Below are 16,264 nucleotides of genomic sequence, written 5' to 3'. Positions count from 1 at the left end.
GAGATCTCCTATTCATTTTCTATTTACCCTTTATCTTTACCTCAGAAAGATCAAGCTACATGAAACAAACAGGTATGCAAACATGTACAACCTTATGCAGAGCTACCATTATGTTCTTTGATAGTGGTATTCTGATGACACAAGCTCTTTCTCCTTTCCAGCTGATTCTCTGCCAGCTGTCTGGTGAATTTACTGTATCTGGATGAATATGCTAGCGATAATGGTTAATGCTGTAGCAGACCACACCCGTTTGAAACAAGATTTCTTCATGGAAAGAAGGGTGAGGCTGACTGGCTACATATGCAATTGATTAATTATTAACCTATTAAAAGCCACTGATGAATTATTAATCTAATCTATGTGACCGTCTGAACGATTGACCCACCCTAAAATATAATCCCCCTATGGCTCTGTTGTTGTGTTTTTCTGTTGCATTTGTGTAAGTTTAGTCTTCTTTTAGTTTTATTTCAAACTAGAAATACTTTGCCCATAACTATTCAGAAATAAAAAGCGAACTAGCTTACAACAATTAATAACATCCTTTCACCAGTGTGTTTACCCAAGTAACTATCCAATGCTTTCTTTAAACAGTATGAGACATTCCTTATTAACCATAAGGGGAATAAAAATCACACCATGCAACTTCAGAACAATAGTGGGAATTATTTCATTTACCTATTTACTGTGAATACATTCTCAGGTCAAGATCTAGCTCTCTTGAGAACACAGAACACAAATAGCTCTCCTTATTAACAAGTATGATTTAAGCTACAGTGGTGCCTCGACATCCGAATGCCTCGACTTCCAAAGGTTTCAACTTACGAAGTCGGCAAACCTGGAAGTCTTTTCGCCCCGCGCCGTTCTGCACCTGCGGAACGGATCGCGTTCTGTGCCGTGAAGAGTGCCGCGGAACAGATCGCCTTCGTAAGTCGAGATACCACTGTATACAGATTGATTTCCATTCAACATCAGCTCAATTTAAAAGTTTTGTGTAAAACTAGCAATACTTTTTACACAACTGCACCAGTACACGGGTTCTCCATAGGACATTCCTGAAGGAAACCAAATTGCTACGTGTATATTATTAGCAAGTGGGATATCTACTCATTTGACACATTTCTGCTTTCACTTCCCAATGGTGCAATAGTCTACAATGCTTATGAAAACAATACACCTAAAAAGAAAATATGGTAAATGTGGAAATGCTATATTAGAAATATCTTACCTAAGGCAACGTGTGTTTAGGGGTTGATTGCACTTCAGTCCACTTAACAAGTATTCAATATCATCGGTGAACTCTTGATTCTCTCCAAATTCTACTACATCGTTGAAGTGCTTCACATGTTGAACAACAGTGTATAACTGGAAGGCAGATGTATAAAATTTGTTTTTAGTTTTAGAGCTCCCATTTAAGAGACTACTTTATCTGGCAGCAACAGAAATCATCAGCCAGGTCAGACTGATAAGTTATCTATTTTAATAGGGAGGTTTCTCCACCTGGCCAATTGTTCTTTGGATCATAAATGGTAAAAAAAAAAAAAAATCTTTCACCAAGTTTACTTTCGAAACAAGAAAGTTTTAGATAGTCCACTTACTTCTTTATCTTCTTTCCTACATTTCAAGGCAGTTACTATCTCTTGATAGGGTTGAGTGGGTATGGTCACAGTTTTTATCACTTTGGGAGGTGGTGCAGGAGCTTTGAACACTCCATCATCTTTATGAATTGCCTCCTTTGAAGACAGCCTTACCTATTAATGAAAAGTACTTGAATGGATAGATGTTTAAGCCTTAAATGAACACCAAATAGGCAACAGAAAATTACATGCATTTGTTGCATTCACCCACTGGGATTTTCAGAGGCTTCAAAAGTGCAAATTAAATGAGTGACCACATGCTGTATGTGCAAGATGATTACAATTCAGATGTCGTGTGTGTGTGTGTGTGTGTGTGTGTGTATGTATGTATATATATATATATATATATATATATATATATATATATATATATATATATATATATATATATATGGGCCTCCAGGGGGCAACTGAAATGGAAGTATAGTGACATCCTTACCATTTATTTTAAGAATCCAGACTAATGGAACCACATTTAAGCTTAAAAAAACTAAGCAGACATACACAAACCCAAAAATATTTTAAAAACACAATGGCGGCTGTTAACTGCTCCCTCTTTTATGTCCCTGAAACCACACTCATGCTGAGCCATAGAATCATTCAAAATATTATTCCCCCAACAAAATCATTTTGTACTTTCATTCTTGGCTGTGTAATGGAAACACTTTCTGTGCACAATTATCACCTCCAGTTATTTATATGATTTGGAGATGTCTTTGACCAATAAAAACCCCGATTTAAAATTGTGTGGACTGAGAACCAATAACATTTCTAAGTGCATTATAAAGCAATAGATGCAAACATTTACAGCTAGCTGCCACAAAAAATAACTTGCTGAAGCAATTTGTATTTCAGTTTAAATTACATAAACCATCCCATATGCTAAGAAGTATAAACATGCAATAATGAGTTTGGATTCAGCCTGCATAGCCATGTACAAGAGAGTGGCCTAAATGTAAGAAACCAATGTCAATGGACAACGTATTCTTTGCAATCTAAGAAAAGTTAGTTAAAATATCATTATTATTCCTGGTTAAATTAATAACCATTGTCATACCAAAAGCATGACACAACCATGGAATATGCTAGGGTTTTTTTTAACCTTAATATCCAGCAGTATCTGCAACACTGCCCTGATGTTTACTACTATAATTTTCAGCCATTTCTCAGGCTACTTCTCCTGGTGTATATGAATCATCTCGAAGTTTAGTGTTTTAAGCACTGGGTGGGTTGGCAGAGGGAAAGCAAGACCCCCTTACTCACAGGGACACTTGGATTTTTCAACACCTGTGATGTCGGAAGAGTCTCAGATTCTGGTTGATTCCAATGTCTAGCATTGTATACAGCTTTTGTTGGTGACTGCAAAACAAAAGTTGGAATATTCATTTACAACCTAACCTGCTATTTATAAGAACACCCATTTCAAATCCTCTATGAGATTTATTTTACATCATGTTTTGTCTTCCACAAAACATTTCATGGGAGTTTTGAACATTAACACTGACATGACAATGCTTTACTCCCTTAAATTCTAATAACATCAGAACAGAACTCATCATCATGACATTATGTGCAAAACTAAGCTTTAGAAGGTGTATATATTTGTCTAAAATTCAAGATTTTCTATCAGTTAACATAGCCATGGGGGTGTGGAATAAACAAATATTTCACATTATTCATCTCCTAAATGAATCTGCATTTTAGTTCACTGGTCACAGGCCTACAACTCTTGACTCTGTTTATTAGCGAGCCATTATTTGTTGCCACAATCAATGGCCTCTCTTTCCATATTCTACAGAGCTGGGGAGGTTTTGGGACGGATATGTAATCTTCTCTCATTTGAGCTGGAGTACAGAAAAAATAAAGTCTCTCTTCAAAACAGCACTTCTTACGTTCACCAACCCACAGTTCAAATGAGAGCCCCAGGAAGGCTATCTGATGAATAGGACAAGAAGCAGCACACAAGAGAACCCAGTAACGTCCACCTCTAGTGAACAAATGGTGGGTGCCTGTTGCGAATTATTTTCTATCAAGATATAAAGGAAGTGAAGGACCTGAGGAGGAACCAGCAGGATACTAGCATGCTATAAAATCCAGATGGTTTTTTCATCCTGTTATATTTTCCATATATGCATTAGTTCTTGGAAACATGCATTATGAACCACTAGGCTCTGGGACTGTCTCTTAAACAAAAGTACTGCTAAAACCATGACAGTCTAATTTCATTGGTACTACTTACCCTCTTTGGTCCACTAAATATCTTCCGTGTGTTTTCCTTAGACTTATCACCTTGTGAATTTATGGATTTCTTATTGCTTTCAGGAACACTGGATGCATCTTCTGGAAACTCCAATAGCTCTGCCAGGAGTAAGACAAGGAGTTGTAATTTTTCAAGTTTGTATCAGGGGAGGTTTCCTTCATGTAAGGTGAAAAGTTCAAACACACTGAGAACTGGGTAGTGCATACTGGGAGGGAATTAACAAGAAGTACTTTACAGCAAAGAGCGCCATTTGCTCGTTTTATCACAAAAATGTGTGTATGTTATGTGTTAGAGAATGTGCAGCCTACTCCTTTTTTAAAACAAACAAACAAACAAATCTTTTATTAAAGATTTCTTGGTTTACAAAAGTATGCGCAATGTGTCTTTTTTCAAGTTACATTTTCTACAGATCAGTTTCATTTGTTGAGACATTAGTGTTACATTAGGAAGAAAAGACTCAGCAGCCTTCTCCTTTTGACATAAATATCACAGGAGGCTATTCTACATTTTAAAAGGGGGGAAATGGAATTCAGATGAAAACTCTAGTTGAATATGTATAGTTTCCCCCTCCCAAAGGATTAAGAAAAACAGGTGGGGCTGGAGGGATTTACCACAAATCACTCTATTGTAGAAGGAATAACAGTTTCAAATGCACATTCTATGTTAAATAAAGCATAGCTTAAGAATAATCACATGAACATGAAAGCTGAAATCAAGTTATCAACTCATCAAGAACATACAGCGCAACATTACATAGTCCTGTCACAATCACATCATACAGAAGCAGGTTTCTGCAAGTCTTATTAGCCAAGTCCTGCTTTGTTAACACCTTCAGCTCCACTAAGTCCTGTGCCAGACAACGCAGGGAAGGGGTCTAATATTGCACTGTACTTTGAAGACAGACAGAGGCAGCAAGTCTAACCACTACTACCTACTCCAAAGCTCTGTGCATTATGAAAAGCCCCACTGGCCTCCCTTTAGAGCCTTGCGCCTCCTTCCAAAAACTCAGCCTGGCACCTCACTTACCCAGCTTTGGGAAGACAGTGGGAGCATCAAATGCATTCCCACCCACCCCTTCACTGCATGACAACACAGTCTGCAGGTCTCATGTCAAAGTACTCTTGCAGTCCACTCGGTATGAAAAGTTGGACTGCCCTGATCTAGAGATAGGGAAGTCTCATTGGCCCTTTTCTGTGGTAAGGGAAAGCAATGGAAACCAGACATTACAATTGTCTTAAAAAGACATGTAAACCAAACAGGTTTGCAACAACTTACTAGTTCATAAAACAATTGGATTAATAACAGGAGAAAGATAGGATCATCATATAATAGTTATAATTAAACTACACACAACAGAAAGAAAATAAACTCAGAGGCCTAATGAAAAAAATAAACTCAGAGGCCTAATGAAAAACCTCCCATAGTGAAATTAATTGCTCCCATTTCAGGTATTAAAACCAGTTCAATAAAAATAATTACATTGGGGACAATCTGGAAGAGCTTTTTATCTGTGCAGTCCCATTTAAAAGCATGGAAGTCATTATTTGATACTGTAGTCATGAACATGTGGAAGTAAGGCAGGCTCTTGGGTGTACAGCTATTTTGATGTGCCTACTAAACATTATTCATGGTCATGGTTACATGGTTTTAAAGCAACACTATCACATACAAACCAACAATGAATCCCATTTCACTGTGTTCTCTCCAAGCTATTCACCTCTTTAATTCCATCATTCCTTTTAAACATCCACACCAAAGCAGATTCTTTGACAGATTCACGAATCATGCATTAACTTAAATCTGCATTAACTTAAATCTTTAGCTAGAAAACTAACAACATTTAGGGATCAAATGTTTAGCACAAGGTTGACATTTAACAGCCTGGGGGGGGGGACCTGTTCCTCTGGGCCAAGCAGAAGGCTTGCATTTGGGGGTGGTGCAAATGGGCAAAAATGCTTTCAATGGCAACCCTTCATATTTTACGATGTATTGCTGGGGGTGGAGGCTAGAACTTGCAAGTGGGCTTTTCCAGGTGCAGGGCACTGTTGCTTGGAAGGTGGAGGTTAAAAAGATACTCATGTGCAAACACAAGCAGTCAGTCATGCCGGCCTCGATCCTGGGTTTGTCAAACTGACTGGCTGTGCATTGGTCAAATTAAAGCACATTAATTAGAACAGTAACAAAAACTGAATTTGTTGCAAGTTGAAAACATGGTAGTCTTCTGAAAGCCACTGTTCTTTTACAGAAGATTTACAGAGCACCACCCCAGGTCACAAGGGGGGCATTTCTCACCACATCAAATACAATAAATTCTGTAGCAAACGTTTGTATGGCTGCTTGTGTGATCTGTTTGTTCCTGCTGAAAGATGCCTACAGTAACATGAAGCTAGAAAGAAATTAGTCGTACCTTGGATCCTGAACACCCTGGAACTCTGACGTTTTGGCTCCCAAATGCCGCAAACCCAGAAGTGATTGTTCCAGTTTGTGAATGTTCTTTTGGAACCTGAACATCCAACAGGGCTTCTGCGGCTTCTGATTGGCTGCAGGAGTTTCCTGCAGTCAATCAGAAGCCACAATTTGGTTTCCAAACGTTTTGGAAGTCGAATGGACTTCTGGAATGGATTCCATTCAACTTCCAAGGTAAGACTCTATATACTGTAATCTATGTGGCTTAAATGGAAGAACAGTGAGACGGAACAATTTGAGGTAAGTTGCAAGGCACCACCTACCTAAGAAGAAAGGTTGACAGCTACAAGAGGGAAGAGCAAAGGGCCTCATTCCTGCCATTGCTAGCAAGCAACCTTGTAATAACTCTGAAAATGGAAGCTCCCACTTACACAACAGTAGACTTTACTTCATGGAATATTTGGCCATCTCATTTGACAGTTCAAATAGACTCAACAGCAACCCACCTACTTGACTATTAAGACATAAAAACAGGTGAACATTTTGGCTTTACAAGCATGAACCACCACATCCAAGAAAAAGATAGATGAATATTAAGGGACTGGTTTTGGGGGGAAGACACTTGAGACCAGCTTTTTCGGAAGAGGAACATACAAATAAGTGAGGGCTTTACAAATATTATCCTTTAGCTACACAAATAAGAACAGAGTTCACTTTCTCTTTGACAGAATCCAATCACCTAACTATGGCAAGGGAACATCATGCAAGTATATGCAACAAGTTGCTGCAATGTTTAACCTGGCAGGGTAAGGAAGATATGAAAGTTATCTGTTGAGAGTAGATCCATTCTAGCCTTGATACTTTTAGACTATGCTGGAGAACCAAGAAGAGACAGAAGACTTCATTTTGAAATGTTTAAAGGAAACACAGTCATCTTTGAAGTAGCTGGTTCGTAATCTGTCACTCTCCTCAATTCTCTTCTACTCTGTGATTAATTCATGTTTGTTTTGGCTAAAGCAACCATCACTACAATAATTAACCAGTTTATCTTGTCTGCCTTGCTGATCAAGCATTTCATGTGTTGTACTCCAATGGCCCAGTTTAGTTTTGGGAGACTCTGTAGTCAATGTCATCACTAAGTTCAATTATTTCTGGTTGTTTATTTAAAAGACAGCCTACCACATACTACAATAAAAATCACACCAAGTTCCTATTACTTTGATGAGACTTCACAGGAATTTCTGTGAAACAAGATCAGACTACACAAAGATGAAGCCACAGTTTCTCAATTCAACTGCAACAGAAAACTGCTTTGAAGTAACCATGTCAGAAGCCCTGAAGCTGACATGCAAAATGTGGGGGCCAGAAAGATTAGGAGAGAGGGGGGGGAGATTCAGATATCCACTCTTGGCTTAATGAATCAAATTATTAACTAACAAATTGTAGCTATTAAATTGTGAAACAAGGGCAACAAATTAATATTACCTGGGTTAGTGCTTGACTGACTGTCTTGTGAATAGTTCTCACTTCCATCAGAACTGGACTGAAGTGAAGAGGATGGAGCTGCTCGGTTTCTTTTTTTATTGACTTTTCTTTCTAACGGCCGGTCTTCATCGTCATCTTCACTTTCACTCAAGTCATCAAAACCAAAGTATTTAATTTTGTAATTTGAGCTTCCAGATGTTCTAGAGCCACCTTCACCACCCCCTCCTTCATCATTGTCGTCAAACCCAAAGAATTCTAATTTGACATCTTTTTTGGATTTGGTATTGCTAGGTCGAAATCTAGTTGTTGTCTTGGTTGTTGCCATATCGGCTTTCTTTCTCAGACGTCCTGCTTCTCCCAAATCAGTAGGTGTAGATGTGGCATACTCATCAATACGATCCATAGTGTCTTGTATAGTAACATTACAAACCGATAAACATGATGGATGGAGAACAGTGTAGTCTCTAGTCCTTCCAACAGTCCCTCTAAAACTGGTCCCACTACTTAAAGCAACTTTTTTCACTGGGTTCACACCATCAGTATTTGAATCACTGTTTGCTTTGGCTAAAGGTTGAAGAGTGCCATCCAGTAGCTTATCAAAATTTGTCGTCCCCTGTGATTTTGTTTTGTTGGATCTACAGTATGTCCGACAATTACTTGGCCTGAGAACAGTTTGCATCAGTTCTTCGCTAATGGCTTCCTTTGGAATTTCCATATCTTCTTTAACCAGATATTCATCCTTGCTTTTTATCTCTGAAAGTGGTTCATCATCAAAACCCAACATATATTCTCCTCTTCGGGTATCCTCATTTTCATCTTCCCATTCATAAAAGCCAGTCACTAATGATTCCTTTGTAAGTGACACTTCTGATGGAGAGTCTCTCTTCCCGATATGGGAGTCCCAAGAATCATGAGATTCCTTCATTTCAATATTGTACCCAGAGATTTCTGCTGTTTGAACATTAATTATATTATTGTCTTCAACATTCTTGTAGATGAAGTGACTGTTCTCACTGTCGTTAAAAGTCTGTACTGTATCTATAAAACAAATAGCAATAATTAAATATAGCTTTTTTTAAAGTTTAACTGCATTTTATTTATACTTTACAAAGAAATAGAGAAATATTCAACAAACAGCAATTTCCCAATTGGGACACAATAACAAAACAGTTATTTGTTACTATTAGGTTCACTACAATATTACCCTCTGTTGTTTAGTGACACGAGGCAATAATCAGGCCTGGGTACAGAACATTTCTCCACCCAGCTGCAGGAAAGAGTTGCTCCATAGCTGCAGTTTTTCTTCTGCAGCAAAACCAAACCAGCATTCACATAACATGTCTGGAGTTTGCTGACTAAATGCTGCCACTCCACCCACTTTCATTACACTCCACCCAGGTTACCCAGTACAGTACCATGCCTCAATGTAAACTCAGACAGGATTGCTATGGACCAGCCTCAGCCACATTCACAACTCTAATTGAATTCAAGTTACAGATCCTTTGAGCAAGCCATGTTAACACTGTTTGGGATACCGGTAGTACTAAATATAGACCAAAACCTATAAAGAGCAATGCTGGAATGGCAGGTCAGATCAAGTTACTACATTTAGTCAGAAGGTCGCAAAATAAATTATAAAGTGATGTGTCCAATGTATATCATCTGTTCATAATAGGTTCAATACTGTACCTACAAACAGCTTAACATTTCATTAGCTGCATACCAGAAATTTCTGTATTCAATCTTCCAATATTAAGCGCAGCTTATCCACTAAATACACTAGAAGCTTTCTTGCTCCTGTAAACAAAGTAAAATCTGCATAAAAGGAAGTAACTGCAGTTACTGTCATAGAATTATAGAGTTGGAATGAACTCCCGAAGGTGTTCTAACCCAACCCCCTGCAACACTGGAATATGGAGGTGGCCCTATGGGAACTGAACCCATGTCCTTGGCATTGGTTCACTACATCAGGTATTGCACTGAAATCTTTAAATACCTAGGTTCAAATCTCTGCTCAGCCATGATCCATTGTAGATGCAATTCCAACAGGTCACTTTCTACTCATTCAACCTCAGTTAACATTTTTAACAATGTTTGCAGGAACAATGACCTGCTTCACAGGACTGTTGTGAAGGCTAATAAGTTAATAAGCATTAAATCAATGTATTAGCAGTGCTTTAACTACACCTAATGAGCCCATTATAATGTGGCCTGACTTCTTTCCTAGCCACTGTAAACTGAGGTACTTGCAACACTCATCAAGTTTATCCCTGCAGAAAATCCACACAATGAAGCCAACTAGATATAATGGAAGGATAGTAGGAACAGTTTGATAAAGATAAGCAGTTATTCTCCTACCCCACAAGACCTAAAATACCACAGACTGTTCTATCTATTCTCCTCAGTTTTGCTTTTGTTACATTTCTCATAAACCATCGGTCCCTTTTTTTGCCTATGGCTCTGACCCACGAAAACAACTAGAAATATACCGTAAGTGGGGTTTTCCTGCTTTACTCCTCTCTTCTACTAAGTGCCACATATGCTGTGAAAAGTCACTTCTGAAGATGACATGGGTAGGCTGGACACCACCGCCCTATAAATATCTTCTATTTATATTTTCACAAAACTGAATTCAAGTCTGCATCTGTCCTATACAGTTGAAGCGGTCAGAGAAATCAGCAGAACCATGGACCATTGATGTTCAATTTACACTGTTCTCTTTTGTGAAGGTAGAGAAGTGAAGGGAAAAGTCCTCAAATAAAACCTAGGTTGTGCAATTTCCTTTTGGAAGAAGTTTGCCTTGTTGAATTTTAAGGATCAGGTCACACACTTTGCTTTTTTTAGAGGCTTTAAGGTTGCAAACAAATAGTTTTGTTCCCTACAGTTTTATCATTTATTCTTATTTTTAGACTTGCTTTTTAACTACTCACCTAGTCACCACTGGCGACAAAGAATTTCATCCACGCAAATGAGCAGGCTGCAAAGGAAGAGTGGAGTACTGCCCTGACAGCCTGCCATGTTTCTGTGCCATATAATCTTTAAATATGTGCCAAGCCCATCTCATTAAAACTTGTAGCTGAATTACACATTACCATCTTTATGATGGAAGGTGCAGAACCGAGCCTGCCATTACCTACACTTCGAGTCCAGGAAAAGAACTTTCTGCTGGTGGGCAATACAGGGTCAGCTGCCTCCATCAGCTACCTGTATGCTCCTAGAATCATAGAATCAGAGTTGGAAGAGACCACAAGGGCCATCCAGTCCAACCCCCTGCCAAGCAGGAAACACCATCAAAGCATTCTTGATATATGCCTGTCAAGCCTCTGCTTAAAGACCTCCAAAGAAGGAGACTCCACCACACTCCTTGGTAGCAAATTCCACTGCCGAACAGCTCTTATTGTCAGGAAGTTCTTCCTAATGTTTAGGTGGAATCTTCTTTCTTGTAGTTTGAATCCATTGCTCCGTGTCCGCTTCTCTCGAGCAGCAGAAAACAACCTTTCTCCCTCCTCTATATGACATCCTTTTATATATTTGAACATGGCTATCATATCACCCCTTAATCTTCTCTTCTCCAGGCTAAACATACCCAGCTCCCTAAGCCGATCCTCATAAGGCATGTCCTCTACTAAAGCGAGACAGAAATGTCATGAGAAATCTCAAATCAGTCCTGCCATTGGCTATGCTCCTTGCCCATGCTGGTAGCAGGCGGCTCTCCAGAGGAAACCTACCTCTACCAGGGATGAAGCCATTGGGGAAGGAATACTGCCCACTTACACGTAATAGGGAGCTTCTGCTGCTGCTAGAGTGAACAAGCATGGTGGGGAGGGATGGTGTAAGGTGACACAACCACTGGAGACTGGTCCAGCCCCTTGTGCTGAAGACTAGCATCAGTCACCAGATGTTGCCTGTATTATGTGCCTACTCTCCTTCTCTAATACAGATCCTCATGAATAACATGAAGCATGAGGTGAGAGAATTGTATGTGCAATACTTAAATGATTGGATTCTGCTTTTTCAAATGGCCTGCTTCTGCAATGTGTATGACAACCATGCTTTGTGTCTATTCCTTATGTTGTAATTAGCATGCTGTTTTACTGTCTTTGGCAATCCTTGGTTCTTTATTTGTACCAATTCAAATAAGACTTCTTCAGACTGATGAATGGTCACTCGCCTCTAGTAAACGACTACATGTTTTGCAAGTTTTGAGCTGAATTCAAAGTGCTTATGTTATCCTGAATAGCCTGAGGCCCAAATATCTTAGAGAATGTCCTGGTTTAAAATCAGTTAAAGAGGCCTGGTTTAAAATCAGTTATTTCCTGGTGATTCCTACAAGTGATGAGGTCAGAGGTACAAGGGTCTATATCTATATCAGAAATTTTTCAGTGTCAGTTCCAAAACTTTCAAATGATCTCCCCATTGAAGTGCATCTTACTTTTGGAGATCAGGAAGTCTAATTTTTTAAAATCTGTTTGCACAGTACCGTATTGGTCCGAATATAAGCTGCCCCTGAATATAAGGGGGGCCAAGGAGTTAGTGCTTTCACTCCACTGCCGGCGGCAGCGCTTCCAGAGGGTCAGCACCACCATAGCCTCTGGCGGGACAGGCAGAGAGAGGTGGAGGCTGGTTGGACTCACACGCCCCTTGGCGGGCTAAAGCCAGGCAGCACCTCGGGCTAGTGCCAATCCCAGCACACCGGCTGCATCTCCTGTTCCACCTCCTAGCTCCTCCCTTCCTTCCTTCTCATCCATGCCACGTTCTGGCTCCCTCTCAGAGACACCCTTGCTACACCGCCATCTTGGGAGCCGTCGCAGCCGAAACCAGGCAACATCCAGGGACAGGCCTGCTCCAAGCCAATTTTTGTAAGTTTGTGAATATAAGCCGCAGATAACCTTACTCTCCTCACAAATCTCCAGCTATTCCACCCTCACTTCATCACATATGAAAACATTCCGAGTCAACAAGTGTAGTATGAAGCATTCAGAACATACTTACTGATAAATTAAGAAGAGTACCTACATTTACATGGCAAATAGCCCATTTTCATGTTCTATGAAAAAGCTATCAGCCAAGTGTCTAAAATATTTCAAGATCACAAATAGTTAAACTGAAGCTTCACGACTACTTCTACCAAAAGTGGTAATCAAACAAAACTCTCCGCACTGCTTGTGTTCTAAAGCAGAAATGCAATGTCAATTCCCATGAATTCAACAGTAGAGCTTTTTAAGGATGAATGCTGTTGACAACAGAATTTAGCTTGCTACTTGCCTTGTCCTTTGACTATTTCCTACCTCGTTTACCGAAATTGCTTCTTTGCTGGGTGAGCTGTTGCTCTAATCTTTATGTAACCTTTCCACAGCCTTCTTATCTAGAATCCTTCCAACAGATGTTCCCTTTAACTACATCCTTACCATGACAAGCTTGTGTTTTATACAGATAATAAATGATATTTAATAGGAAAGGAAGGCTTCAAGGAATATCATGATTTTATAGAACTATAAATTAGAATCATAAAATGAATTAGGAAAAACTGGCACCACTATGCATGTCTCTGCTGTATTACTACTTGTAAAGGGCAAAAAAGATAATAACCATCCTTTAAGCAAACTCTCAACTGTATCATCAAGGTAACAGTTTTCCAAAGTGACCAAACAGAACCATTACAGGGTTTTTGAGGAATTCAAGTCAAAATGGAACAAATTTATTTGTAGAACATGTGCCCATAGAGAGTTGTCTCAGACTACACTTGTAAAGGTCTGGGTAAAACAGGCACTAACTATTGAAGAACATGCACTACTCATGAAAGAATAGTTTCAAGAGTTTATACTCAAAAAAGGGATGTGACACTTAGTACCTGACAGTCAAAGTCTTCAGCTACAGAAAGGGGAAAAGGATAGCCCTACAATGATTGCCCTTCATCCCTCTTAATTTGGCATTTCACAGGCATATGGAAAGCAAACTCCTTCAATCAGCTGTTGTTCATAAACTCATACAACTCTGGAGGAAAAGCATGGAAGATCATATGTGTAATAGTACAAAAGCTTTCCATTAGTACAATAATAATAATAATAATAATAATAATTTATTATTTATACCCCACCCATCTGGCAGGGTTTCCCCAGCCACTCTGGACGGCTTCCAGCCAAATATTAAAAACAGTACAGCATCAAACATTAAAAGCTTCCCTAAACAGGGCCGCCTTCAGTTGTCTTCTAAAAGTAAAATAGTTACTTATTGCCTTGACACTCCTGGGAGGGCGTTCCACAGGGCGGGTGCCACTACCGAGAAGGCCCTCTGTCTGGTTCCCTGCAACTTGGCTTCTCGCAACGAGGGAACCGCCAGAAGGCCCTCGGTGCTGGATCTCAGTGTCCAGGCTGAATCGTGGGGGTGGAGACGCTCCTTCAGGTATACAGGACCGAGGCCGTTTAGGGCTTTAAAGGTCAGTACCAACACTTTGAATTGTGCTCGGAAACGTACTGGGAGCCAGTGTAGATCTCTCAGGACCGGTGTTATGTGGTCCCGGCGGCCACTCCTATATGGCATTTCATTAGCAGAGCTCAAGCTTCTATCAGGAGGCAAACATTAAGTAACCTCCTCCCAACTACTACTCATGATTGCACATGCCAGAGTGTTATCAAGAAAGCCAGAAGGCAAGATCAAACCCTCTTCACTATGTACATAAAAATCATCCTAGCACTTCTGAACACAAGATCTCTCTGAAATATAAAGAGGCTCTGCTCTTTCTATAGATCAGAGGTAGCCACGCTATGCCTCTCCTGGAACTGTATGGACAACTCCCATCATCCCTGGCCACTGGCCATGGTGGCTGAGGCTGATCAAAAGTTAGGCAACATGTTCTAGATTTTGTTTTTGGCTTTGTAGCTGCAAGAGCTATTAGCTTGAACTATCAATTGGAGGAGGCAACGTTTACAAAAGCTACATAAACCATTATGATTACTGTGCATCTCAGTGTCAGATTGATTACAACATCTCTATCCATAACTCACATTCCTACTAAAAAAACTGTACACATAGTGGCTGCATTTCTGCATCATGCTAAACCAATGTGAATTAGAAGAAACAAGCAGCAACAAACTGCAAGCTTATTTACTTCCCTCTCTTTTCCTCCCATGTGTCTGGACTCCGGAAGGAGTTCAGAAGTGTTTCAAACTCTGATTAACCAAAGCTTGCCATGCCATCTGCATCCAGAACTGTGGTCAATCTTAACTATGTTTAGTAGAAACAAACCTGCTTCAATAACTACTGTTTGAAGGTGACTTGTTTGAAACTAATCATAGCTAAGCAAGTTTGTTGGTCCAGAGTCCCAACAATTGAACATGTTAAGTGAAATCTTCTGTATTTCTCCTCTAGGCTGGACAAGAGTATGGCAGGGGGAAGCAAGCTCATTGTGATTTGTTCCTACTAAATTACGGTTTAGGATGACATGCAAACAATACCAATTTGAAGGTCAAGCAAGTGACCTGCTTTTAAAAATGAATTAGTATCTTCAGTCTTGGACATAAGAGTGCAGTAGAGCCCTACTAACTTAAAACATTCCATAACTCTGTCTGAAATTTAAGCTGCTGAGGGGGCGACATTTTGTGAGATGCCAGACTTTGAGTGCCCAACTATGCATTTAGGAAAGTAACAAATGTAGTAATTTTCTGGATCACAGCTTATGTGATCAGATTTAGAGATCATACAATCATTTAATATATGTGTATACTACCTTAATTTGATTATCTATGCAGGCACATGCATAGTGAATGAACACTTGTTGTTTTATCAAGTATTTCAGGAATCCAGATGAGTATTACTCTGTGGGATTTAATTTGAGCACACCAGAGATTTCTGGTAAACATGATATGTTTTTCTTCAATTCTTGAGCAGGTGGATTTTGCTAATGAGTATTATTGCTCTATGATTTTCAAATGAACCTCATCTCCTATTATACCTTAGGTCTTCTATCCAACTTTTAGACACATTTTCAGAAACTAGTAATATTAAAATACAGGCAATTACTAAAATACAGGTAATTACACAAGCGTCTCCTTACAGCTATGTATAAAATGCAAAACAAGTTGCACATTATGCCAAGTGAGCAAAACAGAAGTTTTCCTTGCTTCTGCAGTAACATACAAAGTGCAGACCCCCTGATCTCATAAGAAGTGATTTACATGTTCTATTTTGTAGGGAGGATACTTAAGTCCCTACTCTGCATGTTACCAAAAAGACAGCAAAAGCAGAACCCTGTTTCAATAACATTCCACCTCTAATTTTGCAAATCTGTTTTTTCCTCACAACAGCAGGATGGGGGCTTGTTATCTGACAGGGCAAAATAAGTTCATTAAAATGTTTATGGGAGTTATGGGGATTGGTCATTGGTTTGCCACTTAATGTAACATTAAGTGGCATTCAAGTGCTGATCTTTTTAAACTATTTTTAAGCCTTGCACCACTCTCCAGGATCTCTGCAGCCTCAC

General features: G+C 39.5%; 1 protein-coding gene across 2 annotated transcripts in view; it reads right to left on the bottom strand.

Annotated features, from left to right (window-relative positions):
* Positions 1-16,264, bottom strand: part of WAPL (WAPL cohesin release factor) — a 43,046-nt gene that overhangs the window by 20,606 nt on the left and 6,176 nt on the right. For both annotated transcript variants that reach the window (XM_035137609.3, XM_035137610.3), the window contains exons 3-7: positions 7,786-8,823; positions 3,874-3,992; positions 2,898-2,993; positions 1,596-1,748; positions 1,226-1,362 (exon numbers count right to left, since the gene is read on the bottom strand). In XM_035137609.3, the coding sequence (XP_034993500.3) occupies positions 1,226-1,362; positions 1,596-1,748; positions 2,898-2,993; positions 3,874-3,992; positions 7,786-8,823 (1,543 nt within the window). The remainder of the gene's footprint in view (positions 1-1,225; positions 1,363-1,595; positions 1,749-2,897; positions 2,994-3,873; positions 3,993-7,785; positions 8,824-16,264) is intronic.

The sequence above is a fragment of the Zootoca vivipara genome, chromosome 5 (genome assembly GCF_965207765.1).
Source record: "Zootoca vivipara chromosome 5, rZooViv2.hap1.1, whole genome shotgun sequence".
In the NCBI taxonomy this organism is placed as follows: domain Eukaryota; kingdom Metazoa; phylum Chordata; class Lepidosauria; order Squamata; family Lacertidae; genus Zootoca; species Zootoca vivipara.
The sequence above is the reverse complement of the archived record's forward strand: the minus strand, read 5'-3'. Positions and strand labels throughout refer to the sequence as shown.